At 47.3% G+C, this 26,033-nt stretch overlaps 1 protein-coding gene across 1 annotated transcript in view; it reads right to left on the reverse strand.

Annotated features, from left to right (window-relative positions):
- LOC132394761 (paladin-like) overlaps positions 1-26,033 on the reverse strand; it is a gene marked incomplete at its 5' end in the record, with an annotated part of 332,204 nt that overhangs the window by 241,604 nt on the left and 64,567 nt on the right. Inside the window, 3 exons of the mRNA XM_059971170.1 lie at positions 15,870-16,099; positions 17,941-18,089; positions 21,119-21,248. Of these exons, the coding sequence (XP_059827153.1) occupies positions 15,870-16,099; positions 17,941-18,089; positions 21,119-21,248 (509 nt within the window). The remainder of the gene's footprint in view (positions 1-15,869; positions 16,100-17,940; positions 18,090-21,118; positions 21,249-26,033) is intronic.

A 26,033-nucleotide genomic window follows, 5' to 3' on the forward strand; every position in this document is an offset into this window, starting at 1 on the left:
ACTATAGGAAACACCCTCTCCACATCCCCCTATAGGAAACACCCACTCCACATCCCCCCTATAGGAAACACCCACTAAACATCCCCCCCTATAGGAAACACCCACTCCACATCCCCCCCTATAGGAAACATCCACTCCACATTCCCCTATAGGAAACACCCACCCCACATACCCCACTGTAGGAAACATCCTCTCCACATCCCTCTATAGGAAACATCCACTCCACATCCCCCACTATAGGAAACACCCTCTCCACATCCCCCTATTGGAAACACCCACTCCACATCCCCCACTATAGGAAATACCCACTCCACATCCGCCACTATAGGAAACATCCACTCCACTTCCCCCTATAGGAAATACCCAATCCAAATCCCCCACTGTAGGAAATATCCACTCCACATCCCCCAATGTAGGAAACATCCACTCCACATGCCCGCTATAGGAAACATCCACTCCACATCCCACCCGCCCTATAGGAAACACCCAATCCACATCACCCCCAATAGGAAACATCCACTCCACATCCCCCCCTATAGGAAACATCCTCTCCACATCCCGCACTATAGGAAACATCCACTCCACATCCCCCACTGTAGGAAACATCCACTCCTCATCCACCCCTATAGGTAACATCCACTCCACTTCCCCCTATAGGAAACACCCACTCCAAATCCCCCACTGTAGGAAATATCCACTCCACATCCCCCAATGTAGGAAACATCCACTCCACATGCCCCCCACCCTATAGGAAACACCCAATCCACATCACCCCCAATAGGAAACATCCACTCCACATCCCCCCCCTACAGGAAACATCCTCTCTACATCCCCGTATAGCAAACACCCACTCCACATCTCCCACTGTAGGAAACATCCACTGCACATCCCCCCCTATAGGAAAAATCCACTCCACATCACCCCCCATAGGAAACATCCACTCCACATCCCCCTATAGGAAACATCCGCTCCACATCCCCCTATAGGAAACACCCAATCCACATCACCCCCTATAGGAAACATCCAGTCCACATCCCCCCCCCCATAGGAAACATCCACTCCACATCCCCCCATAGGAAACATCCACTCCACATCCCCCTATAGGAAACATCCACTGCACATCCCCCCCTATAGGAAACATCCACTCCACATCCCCCCCCATAGGAAACATCCACTCCACATCCCCCTATAGGAAACATCCAGTCCACATCCCCCCCCCATAGGAAATATCCACTCCACATCCCCCTATAGGAAACATCCGCGCCACATCCCCCCGCCGCTAGGAAACATCCACTCCACATCCCCCTATAGGAAACATCCAATCCACATCCCCCACGGTAGGAAACATCCACTGCACATCCCCCCCTATAGGAAACATCCACTCCACATCCGCCACTGTACGAAACATCCACTGCACATCCCCCTATAGGAAACATCCACTCCACATCCCCCACTGTAGAAAACACCCACTCCACATCCCCCCAATAGGAAACATCCACTCCACATCCCCGTATAGGAAACATCCACTCCACATCCCCCACTGTAGGAAACACCCACTCCACATCCCCCACTGTAGGAAACATCCTCTCCACATCCCCCACTGTAGGAAACATCCTCTCCACATCACCCCGTATAGGAAACACCCACTCCACATTCCGCACTTTAGGAAACATCCACACCAGAAGCCCCCCATAGGAAACACCCACTCCAGAAGCCCCCTATAGGAACACGCTCTCCACATCCAGAAAACTATAGGAGACACCCACTCCACATCCCCCTATAGGAAACACCCACTCCACATCCCCCACTGTAGGAAATATCCTGTCCACATCCCCCAGTGTAGGAAACATGCACTCCACATCCCTCCCTATAGGAAACATCCACTCCACATCCCCTGTATAGGAAACACCCACTCCACATCCCCCACTGTTGGAAACATCCTCTCCACATCCCCCACTGTAGGAAACATCCACTCCACATCCCTCCCTATAGGAAACATCCACTCCACATCCCCCACTACAGGAAACATCCACTCCACATCCCTCCCTATAGGAAAAATCCACTCCACATCCCCCACTGTAGGAAACATCCACTCCACATCCCAACCTATAGGAAACATCCACTCCACATCACCCTACAGGAAACACCCACTCCAAATCCCCCACTGTAGGAAATATCCACTCCACATCCCCCAATGTAGGAAACATCCACTCCACATGCCTGCTATAGGAAACATTCACTCCACATCCCCTCCACCCTAGAGGAAACACCCACTCCACATCCCCCCCTATAGGAAACATCCACTCCACATCGCCCCCAATAGGAAACATCCACTCCACATCCCCCCTATATGAAACACCCACTCAACATCCCCCCTATAGGAAACATCCACTCCACATCCCCCCTAAAGGAAACACACACTCCACTTCCCCCACTGTTGGAAACATCCTCTCCAAATCCCCCACTGTAGGAAACATCCACTCCACATCCCCCACTGTAGGAAACATTCTCTCCACATACCCCCCATAGGAAACTCCCACTCCACATCCCCCCTATAGGAAACACCCACTAAACATCCCCCCCTATAGGAAACACCCACTCCACATCCCCCCCTATAGGAAACATCCACTCCACATTCCCCTATAGGAAACTCCCACTCCACATACCCCACTGTAGGAAACATCCTCTCCACATCCCCCCCTATAGGAAACATCCACTCCACATCCCCCTATAGGAAACATCCACTCCACATCCCCCACAGTAGGAAACATCTACTCCACATCCCCCACTGTAGGAAACATCCACTCCACATCCCCCACTGTAGGAAACATCCACTCCACACCCCCCACTATAGGAAACATCCAATCCACATCACCCCGTATAGGAAACATGCTCTCCACATCCCCCACTGTAGGAAACATTCTCTCCACATCACCCCGTATAGGAAACACCCACTCCACATCCCACACTATAGGAAACACCCACTCCACATCCCCGACTGTAGGAAACACCCACTCCACATACCCCACTGTACGAAACATCCTCTCCACATCCCCCCCTATAGGAAACATCCACTCCACATCCCCCACTATAGGAAACACCCTCTCCACATCCCCCTATAGGAAACACCCACTCCACATCCCCCCTATAGGAAACACCCACTAAACATCCCCCCCTATAGGAAACACCCACTCCACATCCCCCCCTATAGGAAACATCTACTCCACATTCCCCTATAGGAAACACCCTCTCCACATCCCCCTATTGGAAACACCCACTCCACATCCCCCACTATAGGAAATATCCACTCCACATCCCCCAATGTAGGAAACATCCACTCCACATGCCCGCTATAGGAAACATCCACTCCACATCCCACCCACCCTATAGGAAACACCCAATCCACATCACCCCCAATAGGAAACATCCACTCCACATCCCCCCCTATAGGAAACATCCTCTCTACATCCCCCTATAGGAAACATCCACTCCACATCCCCCCATAGGAAACACCTACTCCACATCCGCCCTATAGGAAACACCCACTCCACATCACCCCCTATAGGAAACACCCACTCCACATCCCCCTATAGGAAACATTCACTCCACATCCCCCCTATAGGAAACATCCACTCCACATCCCCCAATGTAGGAAACACCCACTCCACATCCCCCACTATAGGAAACATCCACTCCACATCCCTCCCTATAGGAAACATCCACTCCACATCCCTCACTGTAGGAAACACCCACTCTACATCCCCCCATAGGAAACACCTACTCCACATCCCCCCTATAGGAAACACCCACTCCACATCACCCCCTATAGGAAACACCCACTCCACATCCCCCACTATAGGAAACATCCACTCCACATCCCCCCTATAGAAAACACCCACTCCACATCCCCCACTATAGGAAGCATCCAGTCCACATCCCTTCCTATAGGAAACATTCAGTCCACATCCCCAGTATAGGAAGCATCCACTCCACATCCCCCCTATAGAAAACACCCACTCCACATCCCCTCCTATAGGAAACACCCACTCCACATCCCCCCTATAGAAAACACCCACTCCACATCCCCCACTATAGGAAACATCCACTCCACATCCCCCCTATAGAAAACACCCACTCCACATCCCCTCCTATAGGAAACACCCACTCCACATCCCCACTTATAGGAAACATACACTCCACATCCCCGCTATAGGAAACATCCACTCCACATCCCCCCCATAGGAAACATCCACTCCACATCCCCCAATATAGGAAGCATCCAGTCCACATCCCTTCCTATAGGAAACATTCACTCCACATCCCCAGTATAGGAAGCATCCACTCCACATCCCCTCCTATAGGAAACATCCACTCCACATCCCCCACTATAGGAAACATCCACTCCGCATCCCCCCAATAGGAAACATCCACTCCACATCCCCACTATAGGAAGCATCCTCTCCACATCCCCTCCTATAGGAAACACCCACTCCACATCCCCCACTGTAGGAAACATCCACTCCACATCCCCCTATAGGAAACATCCACTCCACATCCCCTACTATAGGAAATACCCACTCCACATCCGCCACTATAGGAAACATCCACTCCAGATCTCCCACTGTAGGAAACTTCCAGTCCACATCCCTCCCTATAGGAAACACCCACTCCACATCCCCCCTATAGGAATCATCCACTCCACATCCCCCACTGTAGGAAACGTCCACTCCACATCCCCCAATGTAGGAAACATCCACTCCTCATCCCTCCCTATAGGTAACATCCACTCCACATCACCCTATAGGAAACACCCACTCCAAATCCCCCACTGTAGGAAATATCCACTCCACATCCCCCAATGTAGGAAACATACACTCCACATGCCCCCCACCCTATAGGAAACACCCAATCCATATCACCCCCAATAGGAAACATCCAGTCCACATCCCCCCCCATAGTAAACATCCTCTCCACATCCCCCTATAGGAAACACCCACTCCACATCCCCCTATAGGAAACATCCACTCCACATCCACCCTATAGGAAACATCCACTCCACATCCCCCAATGTAGGAAACACCCACTTGACATCCCCCACTATAGGAAACATCCACTCCACATCCCCCCCTATAGGAAACACCCACTCCACATCCCCCCATAGGAAACACCTACTCCACATCCCCTCCTATAGGAAACACCCACTCCACATCCCCCCTTATAGGAAACATACACTCCACATCCCCGCTATAGGAAGCATTCACTCCACATCCCTTCCTATAGGAAACATCGACTCCACATCCCCACTATAGGAAGCATCCACTCCACATCCCCTCCTATAGGAAACATCCACACCACATCCCCCACTATAGGAAACATCCACTCCGCATCCCACCAATAGGAAACATCCACTCCACATCCCCCTATAGGAAACATCCACTCCACATCCCCCCTATAGGAAACATCCACTCCACATCCCCTCCTATGGGAAACATCCACTCCACATCCCCCTATAAGAAATATCCTCTCCACAGCACCCCCTATAGGAAACATCCACTCCACATCCCCCCCCTGTAGGAAACATCCTCTCTACATCCCCCTATAGGAAACATCCACTCCACACCCCCCCATAGGAAACACCTACTCGACATCCCCCCTATAGGAAACACCCACTCCACTTCACCCCCTATAGGAAACACCCACTCCACATCCCCCTATAGGAAACATTCACTCCACATTCCCCAATGTAGGAAACACCCACTCCACATCCCCCACTGTAGGAAACACCCACTCCACATCCCCCCATAGGAAACACCCACTCCACATCCCCCACTATAGGAAACACCCACTCCACATCACCCACTATAGGAAACACCCACTCCACATCCCCCACTATAGGAAACATCCACTCCACATCCCCCCTATAGAAAACCCCCACTCCACATCCCCTCCTATAGGAAACACCCACTCCACATCCCCCCTATAGGAAACATCCACTGCACATACCCCACTATAGGAAGCATCCAGTCCACATCCCTTCCTATAGGAAACATGTTCTCTACATCCCCCCCCATAGGAAACACCCACTCCACATCCCCCCTATAGGAAACATCCACTCCACATCCCCCCTAAAGGAAACACACACTCCACTTCCCCCACTGTTGGAAACATCCTCTCCACATCCCCCACTGTAGGAAACATGCTCTCCACATCCCCCCTATAGGAAACATCCACTCCACATCCCCCTATAAGAAATATCCTCTCCACAGCACCCCCTATAGGAAACATCCACTCCACATCCCCCCCCTGTAGGAAACATCCTCTCTACATCCCCCTATAGGAAACATCCACTCCACACCCCCCCATAGGAAACACCTACTCGACATCCCCCCTATAGGAAACACCCACTCCACTTCACCCCCTATAGGAAACACCCACTCCACATCCCCCTATAGGAAACATTCACTCCACATTCCCCCTATAGGAAACATCCACTCCACATCCCCCAATGTAGGAAACACCCACTCCACATCCCCCACTGTAGGAAACACCCACTCCACATCCCCCCATAGGAAACACCCACTCCACATCCCCCACTATAGGAAACACCCACTCCACATCACCCCCTATAGGAAACACCCACTCCACATCCCCCACTATAGGAAACATCCACTCCACATCCCCCCTATAGAAAACCCCCACTCCACATCCCCTCCTATAGGAAACACCCACTCCACATCCCCCCTTATAGGAAACATCCACTCCGCATCCCCCCTATAGGAAACATCCACTGCACATACCCCACTATAGGAAGCATCCAGTCCACATCCCTTCCTATAGGAAACATGTTCTCTACATCCCCCCCCATAGGAAACACCCACTCCACATCCCCCCTATAGGAAACATCCACTCCACATCCCCCCTAAAGGAAACACACACTCCACTTCCCCCACTGTTGGAAACATCCTCTCCACTTCCCCCACTGTAGGAAACATTCTCTCCACATACCCCCCATAGGAAACTCCCACTCCACATCCCCCCTATAGGAAACACCCACTAAACATCCCCCCCTATAGGAAACACCCACTCCACATCCCCCCCTATAGGAAACATCCACTCCACATTCCCCTATAGGAAACACCCACTCCACATACCCCACTGTAGGAAACACCCACTCCAGGACCCCCCTATAGGAAACACCTACTCCTCATCCAGAAAACTATAGGAAACATGCACTCCAGAACTCCACTATAGGAAACATCCACTCCACATCCAGAAAACTAGAGGAAACATCCACTCCAGATCCAGAAAACTAGAGGAAACACCCACTCCAGAACTCCACTATAGGAAACATCCACTCCAGTACCCCACTATAGGAAACATCCACCCCACATACAGAAAACTATAGGAAACATCCACTCCAGTACCCCACTATAGGAAACATCCACCCCACATCCAGAAAACTAGAGGAAACATCCACTCCAGATCCAGAAAACTAGAGGAAACACCCACTCCAGAACCCCTCTATAGGACACATCCACTCCAGAACCCCACTATAGGAAACATCCACCCCAGATCCAGAAAACTATAGGAAATATCCACTCCAGATCCAGAAAACTAGAGGAAACACCCACTCCAAAACCCCACTATAGGAAACATCCACTCCAGTACCCCACTATAGGAAACATCCACCCCACATCCAGAAAACTAGAGGAAACATCCACTCCAGATCCAGAAAACTAGAGGAAACACCCACTCCAGAACCCCACTATAGGAAACATCCAGCCCAGATCCAGAACCCCACTATAGGAAACATCCACTCCAGAACCCCACTATAGGAAACATCCACTCCAGAACCCCACTATAGGAAACATTCACCCCACATCCAGAAAACTATAGGAAACATCCACTCCAGATCCAGAAAACTAGAGGAAACACCCACTCCAGAACCCCACTATAGGAAACATCCACTCCAGATCCAGAAAACTAGAGGAAACACCCACTCCAGAACCCCACTATAGGAAACATCCACCCCAGATCCAGAAAACTATAGGAAACATCCACTCCAGATCTAGAAAACTATAGGAAACACCCATGCCAGAACTCCACTATAGGAAATATCCACTCCACATCTAGAAAACTATAGGAAACACTCACTCCAGAATGCCACAGTGGTTGACAAAGGAAGTCAGAGATTGTATAGCATTAAAGAAAAAGAAGTATGAGTGGGAATACAGATGATTGGGAAAGTTTTGAGGAACAGCAGATCTTAACTAAAAAAGGAATATGGAGAGAAAAAAATCAGGTATGAGCTCAGTCTATCCAGGAATATAAAAGGGGATAGCAAAAGTCTTTTTAGCTATGTGAAGGGAAAGCAGATAGTTAAGAACAATGTTGGCCCCTTGAAGAATGAATTGGGAGAAATTGTTCTGGGAAACAGGGAAATGGCAACAGAATTTAATTCGTACTTTAGATCTGTCTTCACCAGGGAGGACACAAGCAATCTCCCAGATGTATGGACGGGCCAGGGTCATAAGATATCAGAGGAATTGAGATAGATTGACATTAGGAAAGAAACTGTGATGAGTAGACTGGTAGGACTGAAGGCTAATAAATCCCCGGGTCCAGATGGTCTGCATCCGAGGGTTCTAAAAGAGGTTGCTCAGGAAATTGCGGATGCACTGGTAATCATTTTCCAATGTTCCTTAGATTCAGGATCAGTTCCTGAAGATTGGAGAGTGGCTAATGTTATCCCACTTTTCAAGAAGGGAAGGAAGGAGAAAACAGAGAACTATCGCCCTGTTAGCCTAACGTCAGTCGTGGGGAAGATGCTTGAGTCCATTATTAAGGACGAAATAGTGGCACATCTTGATGGCAGAAATAGGATTAGGCCAAGCCAGCATGGATTTACCAAGGGCAAATCATGCTTGACTAATCTGTTGGAGTTTTTTGAGGGTGTAACAAGGATGTTAGACGAGGGTAAGCCAGTGGATGTTGTGTACCTAGATTTTCAGAAGGCATTCGATAAGGTGCCACATTGGAGATTGGTGAGTAAAATCAGAGCTCATGGCATTGGGGGCAGGGTTTCAACATGGCTAGAAAACTGGTTGGCAGATAGAAAGCAAAGGGTAGCAGTGAATGGGTGTTTCTCGGACTGGCTGGAGGTGACTAGTGGGGTACCACAGGGCTCTGTATTGGGACCACAGCTCTTTACGATTTATGTCAACGATTTAGATGAGGGCATTGAAAACTATATCAGCAAGTTTGCTGACGATACTAAACTGGGTGGCAGTGTGACATGCGAAGAGGACGTTAGGAGAATACAGGGAGACTTGGATAGGCTGGGTGAGTGGGCAGATACTTGGCAGATGTCATTCAATGTGAATAAATGTGAAGTTATCCACTTTGGAAGCAGGAACAAGAGGGCAGAGTATTGTCTGAACGGTGTAGAGTTAGGTAAGGGAGAAATGCAAAGAGACCTAGGAGTCCTAGTTCATCAGTCAATGAAGGTGAATGAGCAAGTGCAACAGGCAGTGAAGAGGGCAAATGGAATGTTGGCCTTTATTATAAGGGGAATTGAGTACAAGAGCAAGGATGTCCTTTTGCATTTGTACAGGGCCCTGGTGAGACCACACCTGGAATATTGTGTACAGTTTTGGTCTCCAGGTTTAAGGAAGGTCATTCTGGCAATTGAGGAAGTGCAGCGTAGATTCACTAGGTTGATTCCTGGGATGGCAGGGCTGTTTTACACAGAGAGATTGGAGAGATTGGGCTTGTACACGCTGGAATTGAGGAGATTGAGAGGGGATCTGATTGAAACGTTTAAGATAATTAAAGGATTTGATAGGATTGAGGCGGGAAATATGTTCCAGATGTTGGGAGAGTCCATTACCAGAGGGCATGGATTGAGAATAAGAGGTCAGTTATTTAAAACAGAGTTGAGGAAGAGCTTCTTCTCCCAGAGAGTTGTGGAGGTGTGGAATGCACTGCCTCGGAAGACAGTGGAGGCCAATTCTCTGGATGCTTTCAAGAAGGAGCTAGATAGATATCTGATGGATAGGGGAATCAAGGGATATGGGGACAAGGCAAGGACTGGGTATTGATAGTGAATGATCAGCCATGATCTCAGAATGGCGGTGCAGACTCGAGGGGCCGAATGGTCTACTTCTGCGCCTATTGTCTATTGTCTAACCCCACTATAGGAAGCATCCACCCCACATCCAAAAATCTATAGGAAACACCCACTTCAGAACCCCACTATAAGGAAACACCCTCTCCACATCCCCCCCGCTATATGAAACATCCAGTCCCCATCCAGAAAACTATAGGAAACATCCACTCCACATCCAGGAAACTATAGGAAACATCCACTCCATATCCATAAAACTATAGGAAACACCAGAACCCCACTATAGGAAACATCCACCCCACATCCAGAAAACTATAGGAAACACCCACTCCAGAACCCCACTATATCTTTCTTTGTTCTGCCTATATTGTTGGAATAATTCATATTGTGCACATTGAACCAGAACATCTGGATCTTTTCCTTTTGAATTCCTCTACAGGTTACGTGAGAGGCACTGAACCTGGGCACCAGCCTTCAGGACATTTGATTCAGTCCTAATCACCTGACTATACTACGTCAAATTATAATTACAGTTCTCTTCTCTCAACTTTCTCGACGACCTTGATCAGAAGGCATTGGGATTGTACACCACCCCAATTACTGGACTGCCCCTTGGGTCATGGTCACATTTTGAGGTTCACAACTTGCACAAGAATCCTCCATGCCCAACTGGAATTGAAGATGTCAATTAGGTTCTCCTCAAAGTGAAGAATCCTCACAACTCATTCATGTTTCTTGTCCAAAATCCTGCCCCATTCCACATAAATCACTCCTGTTGATATCAGACTTTTCAATGAAACATTAGACTTTGACCTTTTCCTCTCAGATGACACAACAACATTCAATATTCAAGAACGGAAACAGCACCGTTCTACTTAGCAATCCACTCACAATTAATTCTAATTTAGAGCTGTTTCTGAGAAATAGTAAATGTTGTTTCTATGTGTAAATTGATCGTATTTCATTGGCTGGAATATCAGTTTATTAAATTGATTTTTCCTTAAAGAACAAGTTGAGGTAGTTTTTAACAAAGTTGCCAAGGTTAAAGGAAGGATAAGAGTACATTTGAACATCCCTGAATTAAAGGACAAAACAATACTCATATTATGACATCCAATATGAAATTACCTTCCTAATATATGTATATAAATTTATACACACACATACATTTTTTTAGGGAGGTAATTTCATATCGGATATCATTTTATATATAGAAACAGCACTCACCTCCTCAACAATTCTCTGACCATTGGGAAAAGAAGTGGCATATCGTTCAACAAGCTGACAGTGCTTTTCTGCTCCAGAATCATTTTCCTTCTCAGATCTACATTTATAATAATGCATTTGATTATCATTCATTTGTTAACAATTAACCATTTATTAAGAATTTACAAAGGCTGTTAAGTGAAGATTCCTTAATAGTTAAGTAGTATAATTATTAAATTCCCCCAGGTAGGATCAAACAAACAGGAATGAAAGGTTTGTCTATTTATATGACAGATATATGAAAGCGAGTGATGTAAGCATTTAATTCAAGCACCATATTTACAAAAGTGGAAGACTAGGATCCTTGTCTCCCTAACCAGAAGGCCACAATCTGTGCGGATGGGAAATAACATCTCCATCTCACTGACAATCAACGCTGGCACGCCTCAGGGATGTGCGCTTAGTCCATGACTGTGAGGTTAGGCATAGCTCAACTGCCATTTATAAATTTGCTGATGATACAACCGTTGTTGGTAGAATCTTAGATTGTAACAGGAGGGCATACAAGAGTGAGATATACCAGCTGGTTGAGTGGTGTCATAGCAGCAGCCTTGCACTCAACATCAGTAAGACCAAGGAACTGATTGTGGACTTCAGGAAGAGTAAGACCAGGGAACATAGACCAATCCTGATAAAGGGATCAGAAGTGGAGAGAGTGAGCAATTTCAAGTTCCTGTGTGTCAATATCTCTGAGAATCTAACAATTCAGCCATAAAGAAGACAAGACAGCAGCTATATGTCATTAGGAGATTGGGTATGTCACCAAAACCACTCGCAAATTTCTACAGATGTACCATGGACAGCATTCTAACTGGCTGCATCTTTACCTGGTATGGGGGTGTGGGGGGCTACTGAACAGGATCGAAGTAAGCTTCGAGAGTTGTAAACTTAGACACCAGATGTATCCAGGACATCTTCCAGGAGCAATGCCTGAAAGAGGCAGCATACATCATTAAGGATCCCCATCACCCAAAGTATGCTTGCTTCCCATTGCTACCATCAGGAAGGAGGTACAGAACCCTGAAGGCACACACTCAATGATTCAGGAACAGCTTTGTTCTCCCCCCCCCCCCCCAGCCATCCAATTTCTGAATGAACATTGGACCTTTGAACACTACCTCACTACTTCTTTTATTTCTTTTCTTTTTGTACTACTTATTTAATTTAATTAAAATATATACAATATATAAAAATGGAATTACAGTACATATACCTGTAATTCAGTTTTTATCTCTCTCTATTATCATATATTGTAATGTACTGCTGCTGCAAAGTTAACAAATTTAACAACATATGCTGGTGATATTATACCCAATTCTGATTAAAACTAATTATTTTACTAAGATCAGACTAATCACCACTATTCTTCCTTAGTCTTCATCCCCCCACCTTTCCAGCTTCTACTCAATGTACCTCAATCCATCATCATCTTTGTGTAATATCCTTTAGTCTCTATAGCAAACTCCTCATAGCTCTCAAACTCATTTCACCACTCCTCACTACTCAGCCACCCTCCTTGACTACACAATCAATTCCAAGGTGCACACTGCCCCTTTCGGTATTCATTCAGCCACACTATTTTTGGGGTATTTCACCTGGCTTCTCTTCTTACTCTTAATATCCTCATTTTAACTTGCATTTCCTAAGAATTTTAAACTCTTCAAAGGATTTAAAAGAATCAGGTTTGTGGATGACACAATGGTTGCCTTCACCAACAACAAGGAGAAGGCATACAGGGAGGATGTAGAATGGCTAGTAGAATGGTATGAACACAGAACCTTGAGTCTCATTGTGGGCAAGATTAAATAGATGATTGTGGACAGGCTGATCACTCCTCACTGCACATAAACAATTCCTCTGTGGAAAAAGGTAGGAGCACCATTTTTGTGGAAGTGCACATAACAGATGATCTCACCTGGTCCCCAACACAAACTTCTTTAGTCAAGAAAGCACAACAGCTTCACAACACAACACTTTCGGAGGAGATGGAAGCAAACACTGCCCTTTGCCCACCCCACCTCCCTCAATCTAACCATCGAGAGTTCCCGGACCAACTGCATCAGTATCTGGTACTGGGATTGCAAGGCATCTAACCGCAGGCCTGACAAAGGACTGAGAGGACTGCTGAGAAGTCTTTCTTCCACTTATCTGAGATACTTACCTGAAGCTCTGATAACACAGGATCCTTAGCATTGTCATTGATCCCTGCCATTTGTCCAACAATCGCTTTAACCCCCTACCATCAGACAGGAGGTACCATAGCATTAGAACATGGACAATTAGGATGGGAAACAGTTTCTTCTCTCAGGTCATAAGATTACTGAACACCCTGCCATCGTCTCATCATATACGATGCACTAGTTGTTTACTTTTTAATCTGAGACATAAATACCCATTAGTATTTCTTAATTTATTTGTGGTAATATTACTTTATGTATTATGTGTGAGTTCTACATACTGTGTCCTGCACCTTAGTCCAGAGGAACATTGTTTCGTTTGGCTGTATACAAGTGTGTGGTTGAAAAGACAATTAACAACAACTTGAATTTGAACAAGAAAACGATTAACTCTTGAATATTGCAGTCTAATCTTTTAGTGGCTTCCAAACAAAGAAAATGTTGACTTGCAAAGCTTTCCACAGTCAACCTGCTTGACAAAAGGTGAGTGGCACAGTTGCAGAATGTCAATGATGTTAAATGAAAAGGACAGGACCACAGAGAGGAGACAGAGAAAATGACAATATGACACAGGTGAGACACAGAAAAGGACAGGACCACTGAGACACAGAAAAGGAATATATGACAGAGAGGAGACAGAGAAAAGGACAGGACCACAGAGAGGAGACAGAGAAAGGACAGTATGACAGAGAGGAGACAGAGAAAAGGACAGGACCACTGAGAGGAGACAAAGAAAAGGACAGTATGACAGAGAGGAGACAGAGAAAAGGACAGTATGACAGAGAGGAGACAGAGAAAAGGACAGGACCACCGAGAGGATATAGAGAAAAGGACAGGACCACCGAGATGAGACACAGAAAAGGACAGTATGACAGAGAGGAGACAGAGAAAGGACAGTATGACAGAGAGGAGACAGAGAAAAGGACAGGACCACTGAGAGAACACAGATAAAATGACAGTATGTCAGAGAGGAGACAGAGAAAAGGACGGGACCACCGAGATGAGACACAGAAAAGGACAGTATGACAGAGAGGAGACAGAGAAAGGACAGTATGACAGAGGGGAGACAGAGAAAAGGACAGGACCACCGAGATGAGACACAGAAAAGGAATATATGACAGAGAGGAGACAGAGAAAAGGACAGTATGACAGAGAGGATATAGAGAAAAGGACAGGACCACCGAGAGGAGACAGAGAAAGGACAGTATGACAGAGAGGAGACAGAGAAAAGGACAGGACCACTGAGAGGAGACAAAGAAAAGGACAGTATGACAGAGAGGAGACAGAGAAAAGGACAGGACCACCAAGAGGATATAGAGAAAAGGACAGGACCACCGAGATGAGACACAGAAAAGGACAGTATGACAGAGAGGAGACAGAGAAAGGACAGTATGACAGAGAGGAGACAGAGAAAAGGACAGGACCACTGAGAGAACACAGATAAAATGACAGTATGTCAGAGAGGAGACAGAGAAAAGGACGGGACCACCGAGATGAGACACAGAAAAGGACAGTATGACAGAGAGGAGACAGAGAAAAGGACAGTATGACAGACAGAGAAAAGGACAGGACCACCGAGAGGATATAGAGAAAAGGACAGGACCACCGAGATGAGACACAGAAAAGGACAGTATGACAGAGAGGAGACAGAGAAAAGGACAGGACCACCGAGATGAGACACAGAAAAGGAATATATGACAGACAGGAGACAGAGAAAGGACAGTATGACAGAGAGGAGACAGAGAAAAGGACAGGACCACAAAGTGGTGACAGAAATGGACAGGATGACAGAGAAGATACAGAAAAGGATGGGCAACAGAGGAGGTAGAATCATGAATGTAGACTGCAGAGAGGCTGTTGAAAACTAAGACTAGAACTAACCAATTACTGCCTATCGTTTGTTATCTCTGGAATTTTGAAATTGAAATATCTTTATTGTCATTGCATAGTACAATTTTCATGCACCAATACAGCGAAAATGAGTTTGCAACTCTCGTACTCAATGCTATAAAACAACAAATTAAATAAATAAACAATAAATAAAATCAAGCAAACAGCCAATACAAGCAATGTCCAGCAGTACAAAAGCGTAACTCGGATGCATGACAGCCATAAAACCGTATTTAAAGTAGCAATATAACAGATTTATGGATGATGCTTGATCGATTGTTTTAGAGCAATTATAGCTCTGGGGAAAAAGCTATTTTTCAGTCTGGAAGTGCAGGCACAGGAAATCTTATAACGTCTGCCAGATGGAAGAAGTTCAAACAGACAATTCCATGGGTGTGTATTGTCCTTACGAATGCTTGTAGCTTTCCTTAGGCAGCGTGAGCTGTAGGTGTCCTCCAGGGCTGGGAGCTGTGTCCCGATGGTCTTCTGTGCGCTAGAGACGACCCGCTGAAGTGCTCTCCTATCAGCTGCTGTACAACTGAGATACCACACAGAGATGCAGTATGTTAAGATGCTCTCTATGGTGCAGCGGTAAAAGGTCACCAGCATCTGTTCAGGTAGACCAGCTTTCTTCAGCGTCCTGAGGAAAACAGGCATTGCTGTGTTTTCTTAACTATTGTTGTGGTGTTAGTGGACCATGTAAGGTCTTCTGAGATGTGTATTCCCAGAAACCTGAAACTGGACACTCTCCCCACTATGTCTCCGTTAATGTAGCCTGGAGCGTACTCGTCATCCCGTGACTTTCCAAAGCTGATATTTAGCTCCTTTTGTCTTTGTTGTATTAAGAGACAGGTTGTTCTCTGAGCACCAGCTCACTAAGCTCTGTACTTCCGCTCTGTACGTTGATTCATCTCTGTTGGAGATCAACCCAATCACTGTAGTGTTGTCTGCGAATCTGATGATGGTATTGGTGTCAAATGCAGGTACACAGTCATAAGTGAAGAGGGAGTAGAGTATGGGACTCAATACACAACCTTGTGGTGTACCAGTGTTCAGGATAGTAGTGGAGGGCAGGTGAGGGCCCCGTCTCACTGCCTGTGAATGCTCTGACAAGAAATTCAGGACCCAGTAGCAGAGTGATGAGCTTTGATAGAGGTTTACAAGATCATGAGAGGGATCGATATAGTACACAGAGAGTATCTGTTTCCCAGAGTTGAATTGTCTAATACCAGAGAGCATGCACTGAAGTTGAGAAAGGACAAGTTCAAAAGGAATGTAAGGGGCAAGTTTTTATTTTATTTAGAGAGTGGTGGATGCTTGGAATGCGCTGCTAAGTATGGTGGTAGAGACAAATACATTTGAGGCTTTTAAGAGACCTGTGGATAGGCACAGGGATGAAAGCAAGTTGGAGGGATATGGACATGGTGTAAGCAGGAGGGATTTGTGTTTGGGTGTTTTTGATTTGCTCTTTAGCTGGTTCCGAATGGCCGGTTCCTCTGCTGTACTCTTCTATGTTCTATTCTACAGCACATTTTTAAAAGTACTTTTATGGTGCAAAGTAACACCTCAGTAAAATACTATTAAGTATCCTATCGAATGTAGAACAGCACAGCACAAGAACAGGCCTTTAGGCCCACAATGTTGTGGCAAACTAATTAAATAAATTAAAATAATTAATTAATGAAATATCAACTAAGCTGCTCCATTCTGCCCTCACAAGGTCCATGTTCTTCCATTTCTTGCACATTCATGTGCCTATCTAAGAGACCCTTGAAAGCCTCTATCATATTTGCCTCGACCTTCACCTCTGGCAGCACATTCCAGGATCTACCACTCCCTGTGTCAAAAATCTTTCATTTAGCCGGGCTAATGCTGCATTCCAGGCACCACCCATCTCAGGCAGTTTGTTTCTGCAAAAGTGAAATGGGTCCAGACAATGTTGCACTGTTACCTCCCAGGGGATGGGTATTTCCTACCTTGGGTTTGTGTTCTGCGTGGTGCACCCTTTAAGCAATGTGATTAAAGCAGCACATTCATACTCACTGTCACTGATATCTATTCACTTCCCATTTCCTGGCAGATATCGGAGATCTGGGTGACCGCACCTACTGACTCTCAGCCAAACTTCTAAATGTTTCAGAAATAAACCCTGCCCTTGGTTAATTTTCTGCTGTAGCATCTCAATAACTTACCCTTAACATTATAGAGCAATGCAGCACAGAAACAGCTCAAACAGTCTACACAGGCCACAGCAGCCTCCCCGATAGTCACACTTGCCCACATTTAGCCCATAAACAGCCAAACCTCTCCCCTCTGTCTACTGACACAAACGTTTCTTAACTGGTGCTAATTGTAGCCACCTTGACCACTTCTTCATTCAGGTACTCACTACCCTCTGTGTGAAGAAGTCACCTCTCTGCCTCTTATCTTCTATCTACGTCCTTGTGGTGACCCACTTTCTACGCAGGTGAACCGGCTCACAAAATGGCGCGCGGGTCGGCAGAGGGTCCAGCCCCAAAATGGCGCTGGGCCTTCTTCTTCACCAGCAAGGGAAGAAAGCCTGCACGCGGGAAAAGACTTTTGTAATGCACCTCTGACGTCATTTCCACCCAGAGAGGGCGGGAGCGGAACTGCGTAAAAGCCAGTGCTGTGAATTTTGAATAAACTAGTCCTGAGAGCAACTTACAGACTGCGTGTCGTTATTTCTAGCTCTGTATGTAGTACATCGCTACATTGGTGACCCTGATGGTCCAAACGGGATTTGGACCAAAGATGACCGACTCTTCATCTGTTCACGCAGTTTTGCTAAAACTGCCAACTTTCTGGACGCTGCGACCACGTGAGTGGTTTGACCAAGCAGAAGCCCAGTTCCAGATTCAGCAAATATCTTCTGATTCCACGTGTTACTATTACTTGGTGAGCTCCCTTGACCAGGAGACGGCCGCCCAGGTTGAGGATTTCATACAGTCGCCCCCGGAAGTAGGCAAATATGCAGCATTGAAAGCACTGCTCATAGGGTCCTTTGTCCTCTCACGGCGTGAGTGAAGTGCCCGCTTGCTGCACCTGGATTGTTTGGGAGATAGGCCGCCGTCAGCATTAATGAACGAGATGCTGGCCCTGGCTGAAGGACACAACCCTGTCTTATGTTTGAGCAAGCGTTCCTGGAGCAACTGCCAGAGGACATACATCTGCTGCTGGCCGACGCAGATTTCAGTGACCCCCCCGATAGTTGGCGGCCCAGGCAGACGTGCTGTAGAAAGCCAAGAGGGAGAGCATGGTGTCTGTCAGTCAGATTACCGAGCCACGCGCCCAACAGCAGACCAGACCAGGTCGCGCACATAACACAGAGGCAGGTGTGAAGAGGCCAATGAACAGTGGTGTTTCTACCACCAGCAGTGGGGCACAGAAGCCCGCCATTGTCGCCCACCCTGCAAGGGCCAGAGCCAGTGGCCACTAATGACTATGGCGGCTGGCCACCAGGATAGTCTCTTGTACATCTGGGACAAACAGTCGGGGCGCCACTTCTTGGTTGACACCGGAGCGGAAATCAGCATCTTACCCCCGACGAGGTATGACACCCACAACAGGAAGCCAGAACCCACCCTGAGGGCCGCAAACGGCAGCATGATACGGACCTACGGCACCCGCACAGTGCAGCTGCAGTTCGGCACCAGCCGGTTCACGTGGGACTTCACACTGGCCGCGGTGGCCCAACCACACCTGGGGGCGGACTTCTTGCGAGCTCACAGGCTGCTGGTCGACTTGCAAGGGAAAAGACTGGTACATGCCGAGACTTTCCAGATGTTCTCCCTGGGTGAAGCCGAGTTGCTGGCCCCACACCTGGACTCCATCACGCTGTCGGACAACGAATTCACCAGAATCATGGCGGACTTTCCATCAATTTTGGCACCGCAGTTCACGGCAGCCATGCCCAGACACGTTCAGCACCACATTCCGACCAAGGGACCACCCCTCCATGCCCGCGCACGAAGGCTCTCCCCGGACAAGCTCCGCCTGGCGAAGGAGGAGTTCAAGAGGATGGAGAAATTGGGGATCATATGGCAGTCTGACAGCCCATGGGCTTCCCCCCTGCACATGGTGCCCAAAGGAGCCGGGGGTTGGAGACCATGCGGCGACTACCACAGACCAAATGAGGCTACAACTCCAGACTGCTACCCCGTGCCACACATACAGGACTTTGCAGCAAACCTACAAGCATCTTTTTCAAAGTAGACCTCGTCCGGGGATACCATTAAATCCTGGTGCACCCTGAAGGCACCCCCAAAACAGCACTCATCACCCCGTTCGGCCTGTTTGAATTCCTCCAAATGCTGTTCAGCCTGAAGAATGCTGCACAAACATTCCAGCGGCTAATGGATGTGGTGGGACGCGACCTGGACTTGTGTTCATCTATTTGGACAACATCCTCATAGCCAGCAGTAGTCATCAGGAGCATCTGTCCCACCTCCGCCTGCTCTACTCCCGCCTGAGTGATATCGGCCTCACAATCAACCCAGCCAAATGCCAGTTCAGACTCGACACCATCGTCTTCATGGGCCACAGGATTACCAAGGATGGGGCACCACCTCTGCCCGCCAAGGTAGACGTGATCCGCCGTTTTGCCCAGCCCAACACAGTCAAAGACCTGCAGGAGTTTGTTAGTATGGTGAACTTCTACCACTGTTTCCTCCCCTCAGCAGCCTGTATCATGAGCCCTTTGTACACTCTGATGTCGGGTAAAGGCAAGGACAGTACTTGGGATGATGAGGCCACGGCCGCTTTCATTAAAGCCAAGGAAGCCTTGGCAGATGCCACGATGCTGGTGCACCCCAGAACGGACATTCTGACCGCCCTCACAGTGGACGCATCCGACACAGCAGTCAGTGGGGTGCTGGAGCAACTCATCGAGGGGCGCTGGCAACCCCTGGCGTTCTTCAGCAGCCACCCAAACCCAAACTTCGACCAGGAGCTGTTGGCACTATATCTGGTAATCCGGCATTTCAGGTACTTCGTAGACCACGTTCACGGACCACAAACTTTTGAACTTCGCATTCATGAAGGTGTCCGATCCCTGGTCGGCCTGCCAGCAGCGACATCTGTCCTACATCTCCAAGTACACGATGGACATCCAGCATGTCTTGGGAAAGGACAATGTCGTGGCGGATGCAATCTCCAGACCAGCTGTCCAGGCCCTGTCCCTGGGGGTGGACTATGCAGCACTGGCGGAGGCGCAGCAGGCAGACGACGAAATGCCCAGCTACAGGACTGCAGTCTCGGGTTTGCAGCTGCAAGACTTCCTCGTAGGCCCAGGTGATAGGCACCTCCTGTGCGACGTGGCTACCGGCCAACCTCGCCACATCGTCCCAGCGAGCCTGGCGCACCCATCTATCAGGACAACCATCCGGATGGTGTCCAGCAAGTTCGCGTGGCACAGACTTCACAAGCAGGTCAGTGAATGGGCCAAAACGTGGGCGCAGTGCCAAACAGCCAAGGTGCAGTGGCACACTAAAGCCCCGCCGCAGCATTTCGAACTCACCCGCTGGACGTTTGACCACATTTACGTGGATATCATGGGGCCCCTGCCAGTGTCACAAGCAGCGTGGTACCTTCTAACTATGGTAGACCGGTTCACGAGGTGGCCAGAGGCTGTCCCGCTCACCAACACCACGGTCAATTCCTGCGCCCGAGTGCTGATTGCAACCTGGATAGCACGCTTCAGGATACTGGCCCACATTACCTCCGACAGAGGCGCCCAGTTCAGCTCCAGCCTGTGGTCCGCTGTGGCTAGCCTGTTGGGAACGCAGCTACACCACACAACTGCCTACCACCCACAGTCGAACTGACTAGTGGAACGTTTCCACCGTCACTTGAAGTTGGCTCTCATGGCCCGCCTGAGAGGACCTAACTGGGTGGACGAGCTTCTCTGGGTCCTGCTTGGAATCCGCACAGCGCCCAAAGAGGATCTACACACCTCATCAGCTGAGCTGGTGTACGGCGCGCACCTGGTCGTCCCAGGAGAGTTCATACCAGCCCCAAGGGGGCAAGAGGAAGAACCCGCAGAAGTCCTGGACAGACTACGCGAACAGCTCGGCAACCTGGCCCCCGTGCCAACTTCACAACATGGACAGATCCCGACTTGCATACCCAAAGACCTGCAGAACTGTAAGTTTGTATTTGTACGAAGGGGCGGACACCGGGCACTGCTACAGCGGCCGTACAAGGGGCCATTCAGGGTGATCAACAACAACGGGTCCACATACGTTCAGGACATTGGGGGGAAAGAGGAGGTTTTCACAGTGGACCAACTCAAACCGGCCCATGTGGACTTGGCGTAGCCGGTCTAGGTTCAGGGACTGCGGCGCAGAGGCAGACCGCCCAAACAGAGACTGATCCAGACTGTGGATATTGGGGGGGTGTATCGCTGGTTCTGGAGGGGGGGCGGGTTATGTGGCGTCCCACTTTCTACGCATGCAAACTGGCTCACAAAATGGCGCTGGGCCTTCTTCTTCACCAGCAAGGGGAGAAAGCCTGCACGCGGGAAGAGACTTTTGTAATGCACCTCTGACGTCATTCCACCCAGAGAGGGCGGGAATGGAACTGCGTAAAAGCCAGTGCTGTGAAGTTTGAATAAACTAGTCTCGAGGGCAACTTACAGACTGCGTGTCGTTATCTCTAGCTCTGTGTGTAGTACATTGCTACATCCTTTAGTTCTACCCTCCCCAACCCTGGGGAAAAGACTGACTTCCAGCTTATCCATATCCTTCGTGATTTTATAAACACATGAGCACACTCATATTTCTTCTGCACTGTAGGGAATAAGCAAATTCAACCTCTAACTCAGGCCCTCTAGTCTGTGCAGTTCCTCTCCAGCTTCACAATGTCCTTCCTATAATAGAGTGAGCAAAACTGTTCACATTGCTCCAAGAGTGGCCTCCCAGGATTTTTACAACAGCAACATAATGTCCTACTGCAAAATTCGATGCCCTGACTAATGAAGGCTAGCATGCTAAACACCTTCTTCCCCACCCTATCTACTTGTCTGGCCACCTTCTATAAATGATGCCCTTCTGGCCCAGGTCCTTTGTTCCACAATATGCTTCAGTGCCTTGCCATTCACTCTGGAGGCCATACCCTAATTTGTCTGTCCAAAATGCATCACCTCACACTTGTCTAATATCAACTCTAACCTCCCTTTTACTCTTTTATAACTGAAAAGCTTTTGGTATCCTGCTTTATGTTATTAGCTTGTCTGCCTCGATATTTCATCTTTTACATTCTTATAACTTTTTTAGTTGCCTTTTTTTGGATTTTAAAAGCTTCCAAATCATCAACTTCCCACTCACTTTTGCTATCTTCTATGTCCTTTCATTGGCTTTTATGCAGTCCCTTGTCAGCCATGATTGCCTACCCCTGCATGAGAACTTCCCTCCATTCCATTGCTCAAAATCATTATGGGTAAAGTGGATGCCAGCTGCTACTTTAAAATTAATCCATTAACAAGGCCATGGGGCCAGAGGTGGAGACTGGTTTTGGGGAAATTTCAGACTAATGTCAGGAAGCATTTCTTTACAGAGCAAGTTGTGGACACATGGAACAAACCATCTAGTTGTGAGTAGTACCTTAGAGACTTTCAAATCCAAACTTGATAGTTATTTCAACACAGGATGTGAATAGGAATTTGGCAAGCTTTGTTGGGCCGAATGGCCTGTTCTTGTCTAATGTTCTCATGCATTGTACATGGGAGGTCATGTCTGGTAAATCTTTGGGAATTTGCTGTCAAGACCATGGTCCATACTGTGGCTTTTATAAGTTTGTAGGGATGATTATGGGAATTGAGGGGAGAGTTAGAGATAGAGGTCAAGTTAGGGTTTAGGGCACTAATGTGGAAAGTTGTAGGTCAGATTAGGGCTTAGCAAAGGATGACAAAGGATATCTACATTCCAGGCCTCCACTCCATGCCTGAAGGCCCAAATTTAGGCTGAATGACCTAAATCTGCTACTATGTTTTATGGTCTAATCTGGTCTCTATTAGTCTAGCTGAAAAACCTCTTGGGATTATCTTTAACACTGCCTGCTAAATCCACTTCATATCCTCTTTTGCCTTCCTGGTCTTAAACCTTTTGTATTTGTTGAGGGATTCTTTCGTACCCAGTTGCCTAAATATGATGTGGCTTTCTTCTTTTTCCTTACAAGAGCCTCAAAATGTCATATCAGCTAGGGTTCACTGAACTCGGAATGTTTACCCTTCTCCCTAACAGGAATGTGCTTCCTCAACACTATTGTCTCCGTCCACTACCTTTGTATCATCTGCAAACTTAGCCACAAACCCATCAATTCAGCCATCCAAATCATTGACATGCAACGTAAAAGCAGAACAAACACCGACCCCTGCAGCATACCACTAGTCACTGGAAACCAACTAGAAAAAGCCCCCTTTAATCCTACTCCTTGCTTCTTGCCCATCTGCCAATCTTCTATCCATGCAAATATCTTTCTTGATGTACCATGGGCTCTTACCTTGTTAAGTAGCCCCATGTGTGGCACCTTGTTAAATGCTTTCTGAAAATCTGCATAAACAAGATTCAGTTTGTTTATCCTGCCTATTATTTCCTCGGAGAATTCCAACAGGCAAGACTTCCCTTTAAGGAAACCATACTTAGGCTTATTTCATCCTGTGCTTCTAAGCATCCCAATATGCCATCCTTAACAATGGACGCCAACATCTTTCCAGCCACTGAAGTCAGACTAAATGGCCAATGATTTACTTTGTTCTGCCTCCCTCTTTTCTTAAAGAATGCACTGGGACCATCATTTCTAATGCCTCCACAATCTCTTCAGCTACCTCTTACAGAACCCTGAGGTGTAGTCCATCTGGTGCAGTTGACTCTTCTACCTCCAGACCTTTCAGCTTTCCAAGCACCTTCTCCGTAGTAATAACATCTGCATTCACACCTGACACTTTTCAATTTCTTCATGCTGCCAGTGTCATCTATAGTAAAGATTGATGCAAAATACTTATTAAGTTTATCTGCCTTTTCTTTGTACCCTACTATTACCTCTCCAGTATCAATTTCCAGCAGTCTGATATCAGCTCTTGGCTCTTTTACTCTTCATATATCTGAAACAACTTTGGTATCATTTTTGATATTATTGGCTAGTTTACTTCCATATTTCATCTTTTCTCTCCTGGATTTTTCACTTGCCTTCAGTTGTTTTTAAAAGCCTCTCAATCTTCTAACTCACACTAATTTTTGCTATATTATATACCATCTCTTTTCCTTTTATGCTATATAGGAAGGATCTCCTGCCAGCCATGGTTGCTTCATCCTCTCTTTGTAAAAACTCCTTCCTCATTGGAATCTAACTGTCCTGTGCCTTCTGAATTGCCCCCAAATACTCCAGCCATTGCTGTTCTGCTGCCATCCCTACTAGCGTCCCTTCCAATCAGCTCTGGTCAGCTTCTCTCACAGGCTTTGAAATTCCTTTTACATCATTTGATACACCTGACTTTAGCTTCTCCTTCTCAAATTGCAGAGTGAATTCTATAATATCACGATCACTAGCTCTCAAGCGTTCATTTACCTTAAGCTCCATAAGTAAACCTGGTTCATTATGCAACACCCATTCCAGAATTGCCTTCCTGCTCATGGACTCAGCCACAAGCTGCTCAAAAAAGTAATCTTGTAGGCATTCTACAAGCTCCATCTCCTGGGATCCAGCACCAACCTAATTTTCCCAGTCTATCTGCATGTTGACTATCATAACATTTCCCATCTTACATGCCTTTTCTATCTCCCATTGTAATTGGTATCCCACCTCCTGGTTACTCTTTGGAGGCTTGTATTTAACACCCATCAGGGTCTTTTTACCCTTGCATTTTCTTAACTCTACCCACAAGGTTTCTATACTGTAATATCCAAAGCATTATAGTTTCATGTACTGGCCATGCTACTATTTCAACACCATTGTTCCTGATACAGCTTGCTTTAGAAACACATACCTCAGCCTATCCCACTACCTGCAATTTTGCCCCATCAATGGGTGATCCTTCCTCACACTCTCTACATGTTGCATCTACCAATATATGAACTCTTTATCCTCTACATATTACTCTGGTTCTCAATGACCCCTGCCTAACTAGGTTAAACCCTCCCCAACAGTTCTAGCAAATCTGCCCGCATGGATAAAACATGGACATAGGAGCAGAATTAGGCCATTCAGCCCATTAAGTTCACTCCACCATTCCATCGTGGCTGATCCTGGATCCCTCTCAAGACCATACTCCTGCTTTTTCACCATATCCTTTGATGCCCTGACTGATCAGGAAACGATCAACTTCCGCCTTAAATATACCCACAGACGGCCTCCACTGCAGTCTGTGGCAGACAATTTCACAGATTCACTACTCGCTGGATGAAAAATTCCTCCTTAGTTCTGTTCTAAAAGGTCACCACTCAATTTTGAGGCTGTGTCCTCTAATTCTGGATACCTCCGCCACAGGAAACATCCTCTCCACATCCACCCAATCTAGTCCTTTCAACATTTGGTAGGTTTCAATGAAATTCCTTCCACAT

The sequence above is a fragment of the Hypanus sabinus genome, chromosome 5 (assembly GCF_030144855.1).
Source record: "Hypanus sabinus isolate sHypSab1 chromosome 5, sHypSab1.hap1, whole genome shotgun sequence".
Lineage (NCBI taxonomy): Eukaryota > Metazoa > Chordata > Chondrichthyes > Myliobatiformes > Dasyatidae > Hypanus > Hypanus sabinus.